At 40.7% G+C, this 15,891-nt stretch overlaps 1 protein-coding gene across 1 annotated transcript in view; it reads right to left on the reverse strand.

Annotated features, from left to right (window-relative positions):
• The window catches only part of LVRN (laeverin), a gene marked incomplete at both ends in the record, with an annotated part of 40,749 nt that overhangs the window by 22,667 nt on the left and 2,191 nt on the right, over positions 1-15,891 (reverse strand). Inside the window, 5 exons of the mRNA XM_082013104.1 lie at positions 1,681-1,794; positions 3,111-3,265; positions 5,492-5,618; positions 7,794-7,933; positions 9,130-9,272. Coding sequence (XP_081869230.1) covers positions 1,681-1,794; positions 3,111-3,265; positions 5,492-5,618; positions 7,794-7,933; positions 9,130-9,272 — 679 coding nt within the window. The remainder of the gene's footprint in view (positions 1-1,680; positions 1,795-3,110; positions 3,266-5,491; positions 5,619-7,793; positions 7,934-9,129; positions 9,273-15,891) is intronic.

Genomic DNA, 15,891 nt, shown 5'->3' on the forward strand with positions numbered 1-15,891 from the left:
AATACGGAAATTACTTCATATTTAAAATACGGTGGCCTTTGCACTTTTCAGTGATATTAAAATAATGCTTTACAAAGAATAAAGTGAGCTGTTGTTGAAGTTCAAAGCAGAAGGTTAGCATATCCCATGACCTAAAAATCCTTCTGACAAAATTTGTTTGACATGCCTGTATTTGTTTCCAATTAAGCATACAATAAAGTACTTTGGTGAATTAGAAAAGGAAAGTGATGAATAGTATTTCACCTGAGCCAAATAAAAAGCAGTGGACTGACTGCAGCCTCAGATCTGCCCAGACTAAAGGCTCCTCCTTTCTTCAAAAGCACAGAGGACTGTGCAGAGACATTTATGATTGCACAGGCAAGTGCATCTCATCTCATGGCTATAATTAACAGCACCCATCTTCCTGTCTCAGAGTTTAAGTCTCAGTCCTGCACTTGAGTCATAACAACCCCATGGAACACTGCAGGCTTCGGGAAGAGTGGCCAGAGAGCTGCCTGGTGGAAAAGGACCTGGGGGTGCTTGTCGATAGACAGCTGAATATGAGCCGGCAGTGTGCCCAGGTGGCCAAGGCTCCCAACAGCGTCCTGGCCCGTATCAGCAATAGTGTGGCCAGCAGGAGTGGGGAAGTGATTGTGCCCCTGTACTCGGCACTGGTGAGGCCACACCTCGAATCCTGTGTTCAGTTTTGGGCCCCTCACTACAAGAAGGACGTTGAGGTGCTGGAGCGTGTCCAGAGAAGGGCAACGAAGCTGGTGAGGGGGCTGGAGCACAAGTCTTATGAGGAGCGGCTGAGGGAACTGGGGTTGTTCAGTCTGGAGAAGAGGAGGCTGAGGGGAGACCTTATCACTCTCTGCAACTACCTGAAAGGGGGTTGTGGCGACGAGGGTGTTGGTCTCTTCTCCCAAGTAACTAGTGATAGGACGAGAGGAAATGGCCTCAAGTTGTGCCAGGGGAGGTTTAGATTGGATATTAGGAAAAATTCCTTCACCGAAAGGGTTGTCAAGCATTGGAACAGGCTGCCTAGGGAAGTGGCTGAGTCACCATCTCTGGAGGTATTTAGAAGACATGTAGACGTGGTGCTTAGGGACATGGTTTAGTGGTGGACTTGGCAGTGCTAGGTTAACAGTTGGACTTGCTGATCGTAAACGTCTTTTCCAACCTAAACAATTCTATGGATGGAGTTTTCTAATATGCTATGGGATTTACGCTTACTCCCATTTGGGCAGAATGGGAGGAGTTTTACCCTCCTGACGGATTAGCTGTGTGGATTGTATTTGCCTTATCTACAGCCAGACATCTATAGACCCAGTGGGGTAAACCAACTCAAAATGGCCCAACTTAGTCACTGCCTGATAGAGATACCTGAGGTATCGGATTCTTGGAAAAAACCTTGGACAGGCAGGGAGACAAACCATCAGCTAGGACAAAACACCTACTCCTTGTCACTGCAGAATCAGCTGTACAGCCGTCCTCTGTGCGAGCTGTAGGAGAGCTGGGTATGATCAGAGCCTGCCGCTGACAGAGACCCTCCAGAAAGAATCAAGACCTGCTGGTCTTTCCCAGGGACATTAAGTTACTAATACCATGGCTTCATTAAATCCCATCTACTGCACCTTCCTTTTCTTCATACATGCTGGAATTTTGCTACTTCAGCTTACTTCAGTAAGTGTCAGTACTTACCAGTGAAAGCTTGGGTTCAACAAAGGTAGCACCCAGGTACTCAAAGTAAGATGCAAGTCCCTCATTAAGCCACAGATCGTTCCACCAGTTCATTGTAACCAGATTTCCAAACCACTTCAATAGAAAGAAAAATGCTTCAACATCTCTTTGGACTGTTGTTTTCATTTTTGCAGGTTAAACACACACACCTATGCTGAAGTAACTATTTAATGTGTACATGTCAGTTGAATAAAATGCTGGGTATTCTTTCAGATAGTGAAAATTCAGTAGAAAAAGATGCACCTTGGAAAAAGTCAGAGGTTCAGGGCAGTTATTTTTTAATTGTTCCATCTACAATTTCACACCATGAGTATGGCTGTCAGTGCTTTATGTCATTCTTTTACTCTATTTAATAAAATTTAGTCATCTAAAAGATCATAGTGGGCTATGATTAAAAGTAGGGCATTTATCAAGCAATTACAAAAAACATTTTTCCATGTTCTTAACAAAAGGAAATTGTCAGGGGAATGATGAACAGAACTGGGAAAATAACCATTTCCAAAATCAGAAAATCCCTACCTCGGCAAAAAATAAAACTTCCACAACAGCTGCTACATACTCACATGTGGCAGCTCATATTTAACAAAAAACTGATCCCTTGCGGATTCATATTTTATTTGTTAATTCTTAAAAACTAGAACTACAACTTTGCTTTAAAATAGAATTTAATTAAGTACTGACATTTGTTTTAATGGCCTGCAATGAAAACACTCCGCTCATCTGAAGGTCTGAAAAGTTACAGACCTTGTCAGAAGGGCATACAAAAGCACTCACCAAGTTAAACTCTTTCACTAACTTTGTTGACTAAGTACAAACAGTTGTTGCTCTGGATTAAACATAGTCAGTAAAAAAGTAAAACTGCATTATCATTCCAAAGAAAAATTTCAAAAAATTTCTATGAAAACTGGACAAAGGTCCAGCTACAGTGCAAAATGTGTTCAGATTAATTTTGTTCTATCATACTATAGGCTGTTTCTTACAGAAAAACAAACACCTTTTGCAACATATACGTGCACTGCCACTACAAAAGAATACTTACAAAGTCCATTAATTCTCTCACCAAAGTACTAAGTATGCAGTATATCGAGAGCACTGTGTCATCCCTACACTATTTTATAGTATGGCATTCAGGTATTGTGTAAGAAAAAAATAAGTAGCCCATGAACAGTCTTGTATCAATGAGTCCTATGCAGTCTGTAATATGACAGAATCTGCTTTTAATATTGATTTACCAGCAGAACATAGATAAAATAGTCTTTCAGTACTCTAGTGCTCACACCCACTACTGCTAAGTCATTAGTTTTCTTCTACTAATCAGTGACTGCATCAGCAGCAACTGGAAGGAAGCAACCCCACAGACAACAAAATGTACAGAATTTTTTACCACATGCCTGGTGTCCTAGCTCGTGTGACACAATTATGGCAATCATTGCCTTTCTGCTTGTGAATTTATCACTTGGGAGGTACATCAATGATGATTCTTGGAAAGTCATTAGCCCCCAGTTTTCCATAGCGCCTGCTCCAAAATCAGGCAGTGCAACCAGATCTAAATTGATTCAAACACAGAAAAAAAAAGGTATCTTTAAAATTTTCAGAAGTAAAATGATCACATGATTTTAATGGTCACACTGGTTCAGTGTGCAATTAAAGGATAGTACATCTTAGTGGTTCTTCGAGGTATTACGGCAACACTCTTGCAAATGGTCTGTGAAATTTCTTCTCGTCATACTCTTCATCTATGATTGCCACTCAGGGAGGCACATAATAAACTCCCACAAAGCCCAGATCCCTACGGTATCTTGTACATACAACTGTTCCAAACAAAAATGAAGGCTGTATTCTACCAATGCTAGCAGAGAATATACTCACTTCTGGCTCTCGGAAGACGAGTTTCCTCCTGTGTTTGGGAAAGATCATGCTTACCTCTTTCTTCAGCCTAGCAACTGATAAAAAATATCTTGCTCTTTCAGTTCTGTGAGTAGAGGGATCCTTTGCACTCTTACTTGAAGGGTGCCTTAGAAACATCATCTCTGTTGTTTCCCCAGTACAGCTGTTACCTCTGTACTCCCCTTCTGCCTTAGGCACAGGGAGCAGTTTTCCAGTTCAAATGCAAGAGTTGTATGAAACATCAAGGATCTCAAAGAAAGATATACTGTTTAAACTCGACAACAAAGAGCAAGATTTGGAAAAGCTATACAGAGCGTTTTGAAAGCAGACACAAGCCTGTACTCCAAACCAGCTCCATGAGCCATTTCCAGCCCAAATGCTAGGCAGTTAATGTAAGCGTCGTGTGGCAAAGCTAGACTGCATCTCAGCAGGCCTTATCGCCCCAGGCTTACAGCAGAGGTGTTTCGCTTTTGGTAGGGCAGCCCTCATGCAGCCAGCTCAGGGCAAAAGAGCTCACTTAGAACTGCATTAAAATCAGGTGAAGAGAAAACCGTAATCACCCCTGATTTTAAATGTGTTTAATCTTAATTTCACATTTTGAGTTCACAATAGAAATCTCTAGCATTTACAAGGAGCTATTCTTCATTGATAATCCTACCGATTTTTAAGCAAAACCTCAAAGAAAGTGGGAAATGCAGCTGGTATTGCATGACATTACAGTGGGGATTGTAATGGTATTACAGCATTCTGTGAAACTGAAGTCTCACCTACCAGGAAGCCTGCAATACCGTTCTACTTCAATTTTGTAATATTTTTATACTAATGAATTAATATACTGACATTGCTGCTAAATGGAAGAACACAAGCGTGAAACAAAATTGTCTACAGCCCTTGAGTAGCTTGTGTGATTACTAAGACAAGAAAATTTAAAGAGTGAAGACTGCAAATATCACATTTTCCATAAGAAGTGTAGTGAGTAATTCTGGTGCAAATCAAAATCTGTAGCAAGTTATTCTAAATACACTGGTAGATAATACATTTACACAGATGAAAATTTATTTCCTTCAAGTGCCAAAATACATATTTGATAGATCAAAAAATTATCTAGTCAAGAAAGGAGGGACACTGTTCCCCCACAGTCCTGCCATCTGCTCAGATCATGGGCAGGTCCAAAACTCATTTTAAATAAGAACTGCCTTCTGTGCTCTGAGTATTCTACCAATTTGTATGGAAGAGCAGGTTCTCCCATAATATTTATGCTGAAGCCCTTGGGAATCAAAGTACAAGTAGCGAACAAACTGTGGTGGCACTACATGATAGCACTCTTTTTTCTTGGCTGAAGCTTGACTTTACTGACTTACCTGATGTCCATTTTAAGTAGAAACAATGTTTTCCTGCAGAATTCTTTTTTTCTGGGACGGAATGTGCAGGAACATACAACCAACTCACAGGTAAGACAGGGACATATTGAAGAAAGCAAGGAATGCTTTGGGGAGACATGGTTTACAGCAAGCACAGATTTACTAATAGGACGTAGGGACTACAACATCCTTGACTGGTATGGTCTATGCATCCCAGAAACAGCCACATGACTGAACAACTCTTTTCGGTCCACTATCTACTACAACGGTAGTCCCATCTGCCCCTTTATTAGGAAGCGATGCTTTAAAAGAATGAGTAGAATGTGAAGGTAAGAGTGCTGAGTTACAGGTTAATAAGAACCATGATTCAGAAAGGAGAATCCAGTGACTTAAAGCTTAGGAGTTTTATTCCATGAATGAGGTATGCTGTAAAAACAGAACACTGCAAAAGAACCCATTGCCTCTGTGAATGTTACACCATCAGCAGCCACTTCTGGTCCATTTAAGAAAATAAGTAATCTCACCTGTCTTTGGCAGAGGGTAGCTGACGTTAAGTAAGTCTTCCAGAAATGAAAATATTGGGCCTATGATATTTAAAGCATAGTCAACATACCCATTTTTAATTGCCTCTTTCCGAGCCCAAATACGTATCTGCAATAAAACAAAGAACAGTTATTTTAGACAATCTTCATATTTTATTTTTCTTTGCTTTGCTTCTGTGAATCATTGTTTGAAAATGTTGTCTGCCCACAGCAGACCATGCAATGAAGCTTTTAATGAAAAAAATCCCAACTCAAGTTTTGCTGGACCTGACAAAATGTGGCACAGAGCCTAATCCTGCTAAAATCTAGGAGAGTTCCTGTACTTCAGAAGGGCCAAAATGTGAATCCAGCTATACATTGCTGGACAAATGGACTCAGAGTTTTTCTTTTATTAAATGGGAAATGCTGTAAAACTATTTAGAATCACATGTCTTAAGCCAATGTATTCCAGCCAGTGAGTCTGCGTAATAAGCTTGCTTTCAGCCCACACACTCTTTCCCTGAAGAGAAAGAAATGGATGTTCAGAGAGCATTTGTTGTCCAAACAGACACATCTCTCCTCTTGAACTTTCCCAAGGCTTGAAGAAGACCACTGGCCTCCCATTGCTGCTGGAGAGAGCAGATGCCATCTGAGCAGATGTACCATCTGTACTTCTGAGTAGCAGAGACAGCAGCAGCGGGCAAAGCTTTCCCCTCCTGTGCCCATTTGCTTTGTCATGGCACTGAAAAGGGCAGATGCTTGCCTGACGTGATGGAGTTGACTCAGAAAAGGTTTATGTCTCCATCATGCATCTCTGGGTGCAAGATAATGCCAGGTGCCTAGCAGCTCAACCCCCCCTGCATCTCTTGCATCTAAATGCAATACGTGGTCTCACAAGGAGCTGCACAGCCAAACCCTAAGAGGACAGTTGGGAAGCATCAGGATTTAATTTACAAAGGAAAAAATGAAGCATATTCAGTCAACAGAATATCCTCAGCCTCTGAGCCTCTCTTTTCAGCTGACACTTCAGAGAAGATGCAAAGACCAGATCACTCCTTTTTGCAAAACCTAAACAAAATGGGCAGACTTAAAATCCTAATCCTAGTATGAGCTTTGAGTTATAATACCAGCATTTCAGGTTGTAAATTACTTAACAGAAATGACAAAACAGACACAATGAACATGGTCACACAAATACTGTTGAAGGCATAAATTGAGCATCTCTCTCTGAAACCAAGGGGTGAAATACCCTCTGCCTTCCATCTCACAGAACACAGGTGGTGCCTCTTTCCTCTGAAAAACACTTGCTTGAAAGCTTGGCTTTGCTGACCCTTGTCAGTACACATCAGCCCAAGAAAAAGGCACCACAGCCAGAGCCCTAAGCATCCAACAGGTTCTATACAGGGGATGGCAGGTATGGCACACCATGTCCGATCTTCACTTTAAAAAGGAGCTAAAAAGTGCTTCCTAGGTCACCACTCCACTGTCCCCTCACCTGGTCCCACCTTTCCCCAGTAGGCTGACAGTGAACTAACGATGAAGCTAACACTGCTGTCATTTATTAATGACAGCAAGTATATGCTACCCTTAACAGCTTTATGCTTGAGTTTACTATTCCTTTTGGAACAACTTGATACCTCTTCCCTGCTGAGTTTCAGCAAAAGAAGGAAAGTGAAACAACTGGTGCCAATGGAGCACATTTTTGTACAGCTCCCTTCAAAAAGCTTTGGATATTGTAGGGTAAGAGAAAATCTGAATACTCACTCATGAAAAAACTTCAAACAGAGAGCAGTCACTTTTGGAGACTAAAAATGTGCCCACTGCAGAATATAAGGTTAAAATACTAGTATACACAATGCTTGGAGCACAGTGTTGCTCTTACTGATGTCATGATGCTGGTTCTCAAAGGACCTTGAAGAACAAGGCACTGAACCTCAGTGGTTTGTCACAGCAGTGGAAATTGGTATTTTTTACAACTAAAACAGCTAAGAAGATAAGAAGACCCTGAATTATGATCAATACTTTCTGCTAAGTAGCTGCTCCTAAAGTTTTAAGATACAGAGCCCATACATACTTGTGGAATTGTATGAAATGAACAGGACAGCACGATAAACTAATTGTCCTAAAGGAAAGCCTTCTGCAGAAATATCTGCAGGATAAGTGTTAGCAGTTTTGCCACATAAGTAAATAGTTTTAGAATGGAAAGCACAGTTAATGTCTGTGATATCTTCTAAAGCACATGATGCACCACAGAGACAACTTCTGTTGTAAACTGCTATAATATGTTATGCAGCCTCATATTTACCTCATTTCCCCGCTCGGTTCTGGTGACATAATCAAAATCACAAATCACAAAAGCAGTCAAGTAAGTTGACATTTTCAGCGAAGTGTTAAACGTGGTAACAGTCCACAGGCTTCCATTTTCATCCTTCATTTCAGATACATCTAGGAAAAATATCAAAGAAATATTAAAACCATTGCTCCTCCAGAAGAAACACGGAATTTTGTGTTTTCCACATTTTTTTTAACACCTTTCTTCAATATGCTGTATTTCTGCACTAGCTTCATGTTTCTGGTAGAAGGCAAGCAGCCAAACTCATTGCTACCACCACGTAACAGAGTTGTGACCTTCCATGCAAACACCAAAAATCTATTCTTGAGCTTCTTAACTGAAGTCTTGGAAGGATATCAAACTGCATCAGTTTTAGGATGTGGGCAAACTGTGGACAATTTATCCTATGCTGCCTATCTCTAAAATGTATCATCTATTATGATTCAAATATAGGTCATGTGTGCCCAAGAATTATGAAATACTTAATCAGATACCTTCCTTCTAAATAAGGGGTACATGGACAAGATTCTCAGGGGAAGAAAATGCTTCAAGCAATTCTCACAGAGATCCCACCTATTATAATTCCTAAGTTACTTAGCTTCAATGCAAATCTTGTAAAATTTCCTTTTTATGGATGAAAATTACTTAGGTGAAAAATAAAGATTCATGGCACTGAACTGCAGAAAAAAAAATATTAAGAAGGAGGCAAGAGAGCCAACAGATTTGTGGAGGAATACTCATTTATGGAATTTGTTTGGAATCTTATACCCCACATGCATCCCACATGAGACCCCAGTAAGGGACAGGAGGAGCATCTCCAGAGCAATATAGTCCTCTCATTCTTACTCTGCATGTACACAGGAGGCTATAGTGTCTCTGCCTGGTAAAACAATTTTTTGTATGTTGTAAATATGTCTTAAAATCTACTTAGAGTGAAAGGAATCACTTCATACCACAATTACAGGCTTTGCATACTGGGGCTGCCGTTTTATTTTAAGCAGATGTCGTGCGGTAAGACAGACACACTGACTAAGGAACGAAGCCCTATGCAACCTCCAGCAACCAGAGGAGAGCACATCACAACTGACAAAACTATGGGATTATTGCTATCAGAGTCATTAACTAGGAATAGCTGTCTCCAAATTTTTAAGTTCAAAGGCACAGATTTTCTGTGCATTTTCAAGGCATGAGCACATCGGCTACAGAACACTGCTGTATCAGATGATACAGTCTGTTCAGATAAATTACATCATTTTTAAAACTAATTTAGGGTGGAAAAAACCCGTAAGTCTGCTTGCTGTTTACCTACCAATAGCAGGCATGTTGGAAAGAGCCACATAGCTTGGGTCATGGACAATTCTGATGTTAAATGTGGCCTTCATGGCAGGTTCATCAAAACATGGGTAAACTGTCCTGGCATACGTTGGTTCCAGTTGGGAGGCAATCAGCATACTGTATTAAAAATAGAAGTAAGGTGAATCCAGCACACTACAGCTGATAAAAATCAACACATAGTGCATAAAAGTGCCAAATCAGAAAAGCAACAAGCGAATCACATACATATGCAGATTTGGAAAAGGTTTGGTTATTATTTAAAGCCATGATTAAATTCCCGTGCGCAACATACAGTTCAGTTAGGATGCTTCTAGAGAAAAGTAGCCTCTTCTAATTAGGTCTTTTTTTTTTTTTTTTTCCCTCACAGGCCTTTTCCAGATATCGCATTTTAAATATTTGAGCTTTTCTAGTTTGTTTATTAAGAATTGATGATTAAATTTTTTGCACGCAGCAGACCAGTGCTTAAAAGTGATACAATATCCAACTTCAATTTAATAAATAAAATCTCTCTGTACACCTGCTCCTCTCTCTAATGCATGCACTCTTATTTTAATGGTACATTTTAATAAAAATAAGTAATAACTGTTAGATAACTGCATACACATGCACTCGCACACTTCTGTCAAATCACACATAGAAGAACGCCAGCGAAAGAAGCACCAGTGCTGTTCCAGTGCACTGGCAAGCCCAGGAAAATATTAAAAAGGATTCTTTTCTACCTTACGCTATGGAGCCTTGCCTCACTTGCGGCAGACCTCTCTGACACATTGTGGTGGATGCACTCCTCCTGTCTGAACTAACTGAACTTTGGTCCAGGCAGATGCTCAGCAAGCAGGGCTAACCAAAGTTAATCCTATTGTGGGAGGCTATCAGCAAGAACTTGGCACCAAACCCAAAAAACAGACGTGGCTGGAGACTGTGCTGATAAGTGGACAAAACTACATTAACAGCAGAAAATCCAACTACAGATCAACCACTTTATACTATAAACATCTGCAGCCATCAGGGTCCGTTGAGCTCCCTCTCCGTAGCAGCTGGCTGCACAGCAGTGATCGCCCCTTGAGTTACCCCTCGAGGCTGAGAGATCTCTTACCGGACACCAGACATTGATGGGTTGGTAAGTGACCTTTTTTGCATGTATGTAACATTTAAGATACATATATAGTAAGCTTACGCCATAATCTTTGTATCCCATACTAACTTTAAGTGTAGTCAACACTAGTCAGTTGGTATTGATCGCCAATCCATTTGTACTTATTAAATATTTTACATACCTAAATTTACTGATTAGAACAACACAAACTAACTACTAGATCAGATCTGTCCGAGTGACCTCTGACTCTTCTCCTGCAACACACACTGGCTGGAATCAAAAGATAAATCACAGTGTCCCATGGCCAAAGTTTCAAAGAAGAGCTGTACATCTGGGCTGTTCACATTAGGGCATCTTTACCAGGAATTCGAAAAAATATGATGCACTGGTTCTCAAAGCTCCATACTTGTCATCCAAGTAGTAGCAAGCAGCTGGGCATACTAGAATGGCATCATCTCCTGTTTCAGTGACCTCAGTACTACCACAGGGCTAGTATTTCTTACCTGTAGTTGAGGTGTTCCCTAGCAGTGCATTTGCACCAGGTTCACAAAGGCTTGTGCTTAGCACAGAGACATCCCAAACGAGCCAGGAGCCATCAGGACAGCATCCACACATTAAGTAACAGTATGTAATGAGTCGTATCTGCACTACACAGTGGAGTAACAAGTCAGATCTCCCCTACAAGCACAGCATGACTGCACCTGGCCACGATCTGTAGTACTAAACCATGTCTGAAATTTAAATTTGCATGTTTTAAGATTTTCTTTTCTTGGTACCTGAAATGAATGGATGAGCTTTTTGTTGACATTTGCGTCACTTCACAGAAAACACACTGCCTTGTGTGTGATCTGACCCAAGGAACAGAGTCATTAGCTTCCTGCTTCCATTGACAAAAGTCAGCAATGCTTTTCACCCAGTTCCCAAAGGCCAGCCCTCCTTTTCTTCTGAAAGATGTTTGGCTGTTCATTTCAATAGCTGTGCTATCTAACCCTGCTCAAAGACAATCTAATCAACCCAGTGCTGACAGCATCAGCAGCTTACCTACACTATGTCATCCTCATTGCTGATGTTGGGGAACTGAGTTAGTATCAACAGGACGACTGTGTAAAAGCACTGTACTCTCAACATAGACATATTTTGTATTTAACAGATATACCTGATGGTGTACCATAAAGCGACTTTTGAAATTTAAAAGAACCCACATTGAACACATGTTGATGCATGGTGACTACTGGGACCACAACATCTATTTTGAAGTGAGGAATGGCTCGAGAGACAACAGCACGGTGTTTTTGACTTCTTGCCTGCCAGTGCAGGAAGATTTTCTTTATGGACCTCATCCCCTGCAGAGTCAAGTGTGTGCTGTGCCAGCCATGAGCTGCCTTGCTGAATGCAGCTAAAGCCCCACCTGAGACAGAAGTATCACCTCCTCTTCTCCTTTATCCTGTCCAGTGACAGAAAGTGACTAAAACTTCTGCCAGGGTTGCACAGGAGCAGCAAAAGTGACAGACCACTTCATCGAGGGAATCAATCCCTGAAAATACTCTATCTCCTTCTTCCCGTGCTGCAAAGTATGCTTTGGTGCATCCAGTTGTGCAATCTGTCACAGCTCGGTTCTAGGAAACACCGAGCGACCCCAGGACTGCAAATTCCCCCGCAGCAGTGCGATTACCGCCTCAGGAGGCTCTGTACCAGCATAAGCTGATGCGGACACAGCAAATTTGCCTACAAGAAATTCTTGTTCAAGAATACAAAATAGCATATTATTGGGCAAAAGCATCATGATAAAAAAGAAATATGAGGACGGAATAAATGTTATTTTTCAGCGGGACTCCAAATAAAAAAGAAAAATGGGAATGTTTCATGCATGTTACACAAATAACTGGTGTTTCAAACACACATTACCTCATACCATTTGTCAGAATGAGTCATTGTTGGGCTTTTTTCTTGGTTGTGTTTTGGGATGTATTTTTATAAGGTGAAGGTATTAGCATGAACTGAATTACTAGCAAACTTTTTTCCACACTGCAATATTATCACAAAACAAATTACCCAAAAGGAAACTAATTTTTAAAAAAGCCTAACATTGCCTAAGCAGACAAATAAATTCCTCTCTTAAAGCTACAGTTTTGTGCATAGATCTCATTTTCTTTCTTCGTATGCATCATATAATGCCTCCTTGCCCTAGTAAAACAAAATCAAAGCCAAAATACTTTTAAATAATGAGAAACAAACAGATAACAGGGTCTCTTAGCCTAAATCTTTGACAATTTATAGTACACAGGTTCTTTTTTTTTTCAGTTAGCATCTTAAATCAAGAAAAGGAAAATAAGGACTGCATCTTGTATAATACATGAATGCCTAATGGACACAGTTTCACCTGATAAAACAGCATAATTGTAGAAGAAATGTTTTATGTTGATGCAAAAAAGGTTATTCTTCTAAAAATGCCTTCTCATTAAAATAATGATATTTGTAATCTTGATCGCATAATGGGTTTTTGTGTTAACATCTTTTATATCTGATTTCTTCCACTTTAAAAATATGTAAGAATTAACTGTAAAACAAACCCTGAATTGGCTCAAAGTAAGGGAGTTTTACAGTGGGCAGAATCCTGTTCTGCACAGCGGCTGTCCCCAACACCCAGTCCCTTTTGCAGGTGAACGGTACTCAATACTAACATGCAGCCCAAGAAAAATGGTACCAAACCTGTTACTTGGCTCTGATTTTTGTCCCATGCCTTTGATGGTCTTACCCAGAGATTAATATAAAATAGAGCTAAGAAGAACTTCAGATCCCCTGCTCTGAGGCACAATTAACTGTACCGATGCTCTTCTAATCCCCTTTGCCCTCATTCTAGTAATTGGTGCAGAAGCAACTGATAAAAATCAGTGCAAATACTGTGTCTGATTACGTTTTGGGAGGCCTGTTAGTACCAGCCTTATTCAGTCAAGTATTTTATAGAAGTTGTGTAGGTCATGTGCAGAGCAGCTACCAAGCAAAATTCTCAAAGGATTTTGGCAAGTGATGTGAACAGTGACATACAGCCTGCACTTTGTGGTACCCTCCACGGGGATCCTCTAAGCCTGAAGGAGTACACGTGAGCTCATTCACGGCAGCACAAGCCCTGTATGCAGAACAATGCTACAACAAACCTCCTGCACATCTGAGCCAGCACTGCTAGAGAAGAAGGGCAGAGGTGGTTTCTGTATCTTCCTGCCTACCCAGAACTTGGCATGGACTCTCCCAGCTAAATGCAGAATACAGATTCCCCATTTCAAATACTTGGTGCTGGTGAGGTGGGAGCATCTTCCTTTTTTACTTTGCTCCTGCAAGCACTGCAGACATGGGCTGTGGACTATCCATAAAGAGTGCTCCTGTTTCTCAGAGTTTTCTTTTTTCTGTAAGACCTGATCAGGTGGGTAGTACAAATTGTCAACAACAGTAAAAACATATGCAGTCATCAATGATCAAAGCGATAACAAACAATTTCCATGTTGGAAATTCAGTGAGGCTTTGGTGTATTCTGTTTTCTACAGAGGTGAGGTTAGCACTGCTGAAAATAGCTGTCTCTGCGAACAGCTTTCTCACAACACCTTGCCAGTGTGCTCCGGCTCTGACTTGGAGCGCGGGCAGGGAACAGTACTTCGTGTCAGCTAGCTAATTCTGCCAACCTGCCAAAAGCAATGAGCATAACTGACCAAGAAAAAAGCTGGTGCCAAAGCCCAGATGGAACAAACATTTCAGGGACTTTGCTGCTCTTTAGGATCTATCTGTCTACTGAAAGCTTGCCCTTCTCTGCTTAAACTCTCCTGAAACGACAGGTCTCTTAGGGGTTCCTGTCGTAGTTTAACCACAGCAGGGAAATACGCCCCACACAGCCACTTGCTCACTCCCCCACGGTGGGACAGGGGAGCGAATTGGAAGGTGAAAGTGAGAAAACTTGTGGGTTGAGATAAAGACAGTTTAACAGGTAAAGCAAAAGCCGCACACCCAAGCAAAGCAAAACAAGGAATTAATTCCCCACTCCCCATGGGCAGGCAGGGGTTCAGCCATCTCCAGGGAAGCAGGGCTGCATCACGCATAATGGGTACTTGGGGAGACAAAATGGCATCACTCTTAATGTTCCCTCCTTTTGCTTCTTCTTCCCTCAGCTTTATATGCTGAGCATGACGTCATATGGTACGGAATAGCCCTTTGGTCAGAACAGCCCTTCCCAGCTTCTTGCGCCTACTCGCTGGTGGGGTGGTGCGAGAGGCAGAAAATGTCTTGACTCTGTGTCAGCACTGCTCAGCAGTAACAAAAACATCCTTGTATTATCAACACTGTTTCCAGCACAAATCCAAAACATAGCCCCATGCTACTATGAAGAAAATTAACTCTATCCCAGCCAAAACCAGCACCGTTCCACAAGTACAAATTACAAAAACCACTAAGACTTCTAGTGCATGCAAGAAATACAGGAGCCTGCACGACCATAGATAAATGGCGTGTTGTCTGTCTGATCTAAGTTAGGTGCTGGTCAGAAGCTTACCCAGAAAACAGACCTCAAAGGTCTGCCAGAGCCAGGTACACTTTAGAAGACCTACAGGACAGTCTGCTGATGATTGTGGTTTCCTCGCAGATAGTAACAGGCTTTAGACAGCTGAAGGGCACTGAATGTTTTTAAATCACTCTTGATCTATATAATCTATTAGAAACCAACTTTTTCCATCATTAACAGCTTGCTAGAGCTTGCAGACTATATCCTTCAAAACACACCTCCCCTAAAAGAAAGGAAGGCAAAACCCTCTCAGTGTAACTGGACCCCATCGGATTAGGAAACGGCTGGTAAAGTCATGACAATTTAGTGAAGGAAAAAATAACAAGATACTGTTGCATACTCTCGATTCAGAGAAAGCCTTTTTAAAGGAGAAAAAATATGCAAAATTCATTCAAGAATATCAGGAGTGTGGACAGGAACGAGTAACCAAAACAATAGGTTATATCTGCAATCAGTGGATTTCCTTAGATTTATTTCCATGTCTGAACACCACTGGCATCTCTTTAACCAGACTGCAGTCTCACATTTCATTAGTGCTTCGTGATGAGCTAAGAATGAAATGGAACAATTGTCAAAAACCCTGTAAGCAATTTGAAATTGAACTATACACATTATTTTAATGATTTAAAAATATTATTTTCTTATTTTCTACTGTGACAGCACAGCAGACAATAGCTTTTTCTTTTTTTTAGATCCTCTGAATTTTACACAGTCTGAATCAAAAAATGTGATAGTGTAATTCAGTGTTTCTTAGATAGGACTTGACTGAATTAATAGGGAAGCACAAAGCACACTGATACAATATTAAGTAATTAAGTGCTTGTTCTTTTCTTACTTATTTGGATTTCTTAAAATTATGTAAGTTAAGCAAATTTTTCTAGATCTTCCTTAACTCAAAAGTTGCACAAATAATCCTGTGAATGACAATCAGTGAATGAAGAAATAGCAACCGAAGCAAAACAGAATATATTCCTAAAAATACTTACTACCATACTGCATTTTTCTCTAAGGCTAACCAACTTATCTCCTTTTTCTTAAAGAAAAAAGTCTGCATAAGTTAAATTTCCAGATGTGGTAGACAATGGTATCAGCAAAGATTT

Source organism: Phaethon aethereus (assembly GCF_964289735.1).
Source record: "Phaethon aethereus genome assembly, chromosome: Z".
Lineage (NCBI taxonomy): Eukaryota > Metazoa > Chordata > Aves > Phaethontiformes > Phaethontidae > Phaethon > Phaethon aethereus.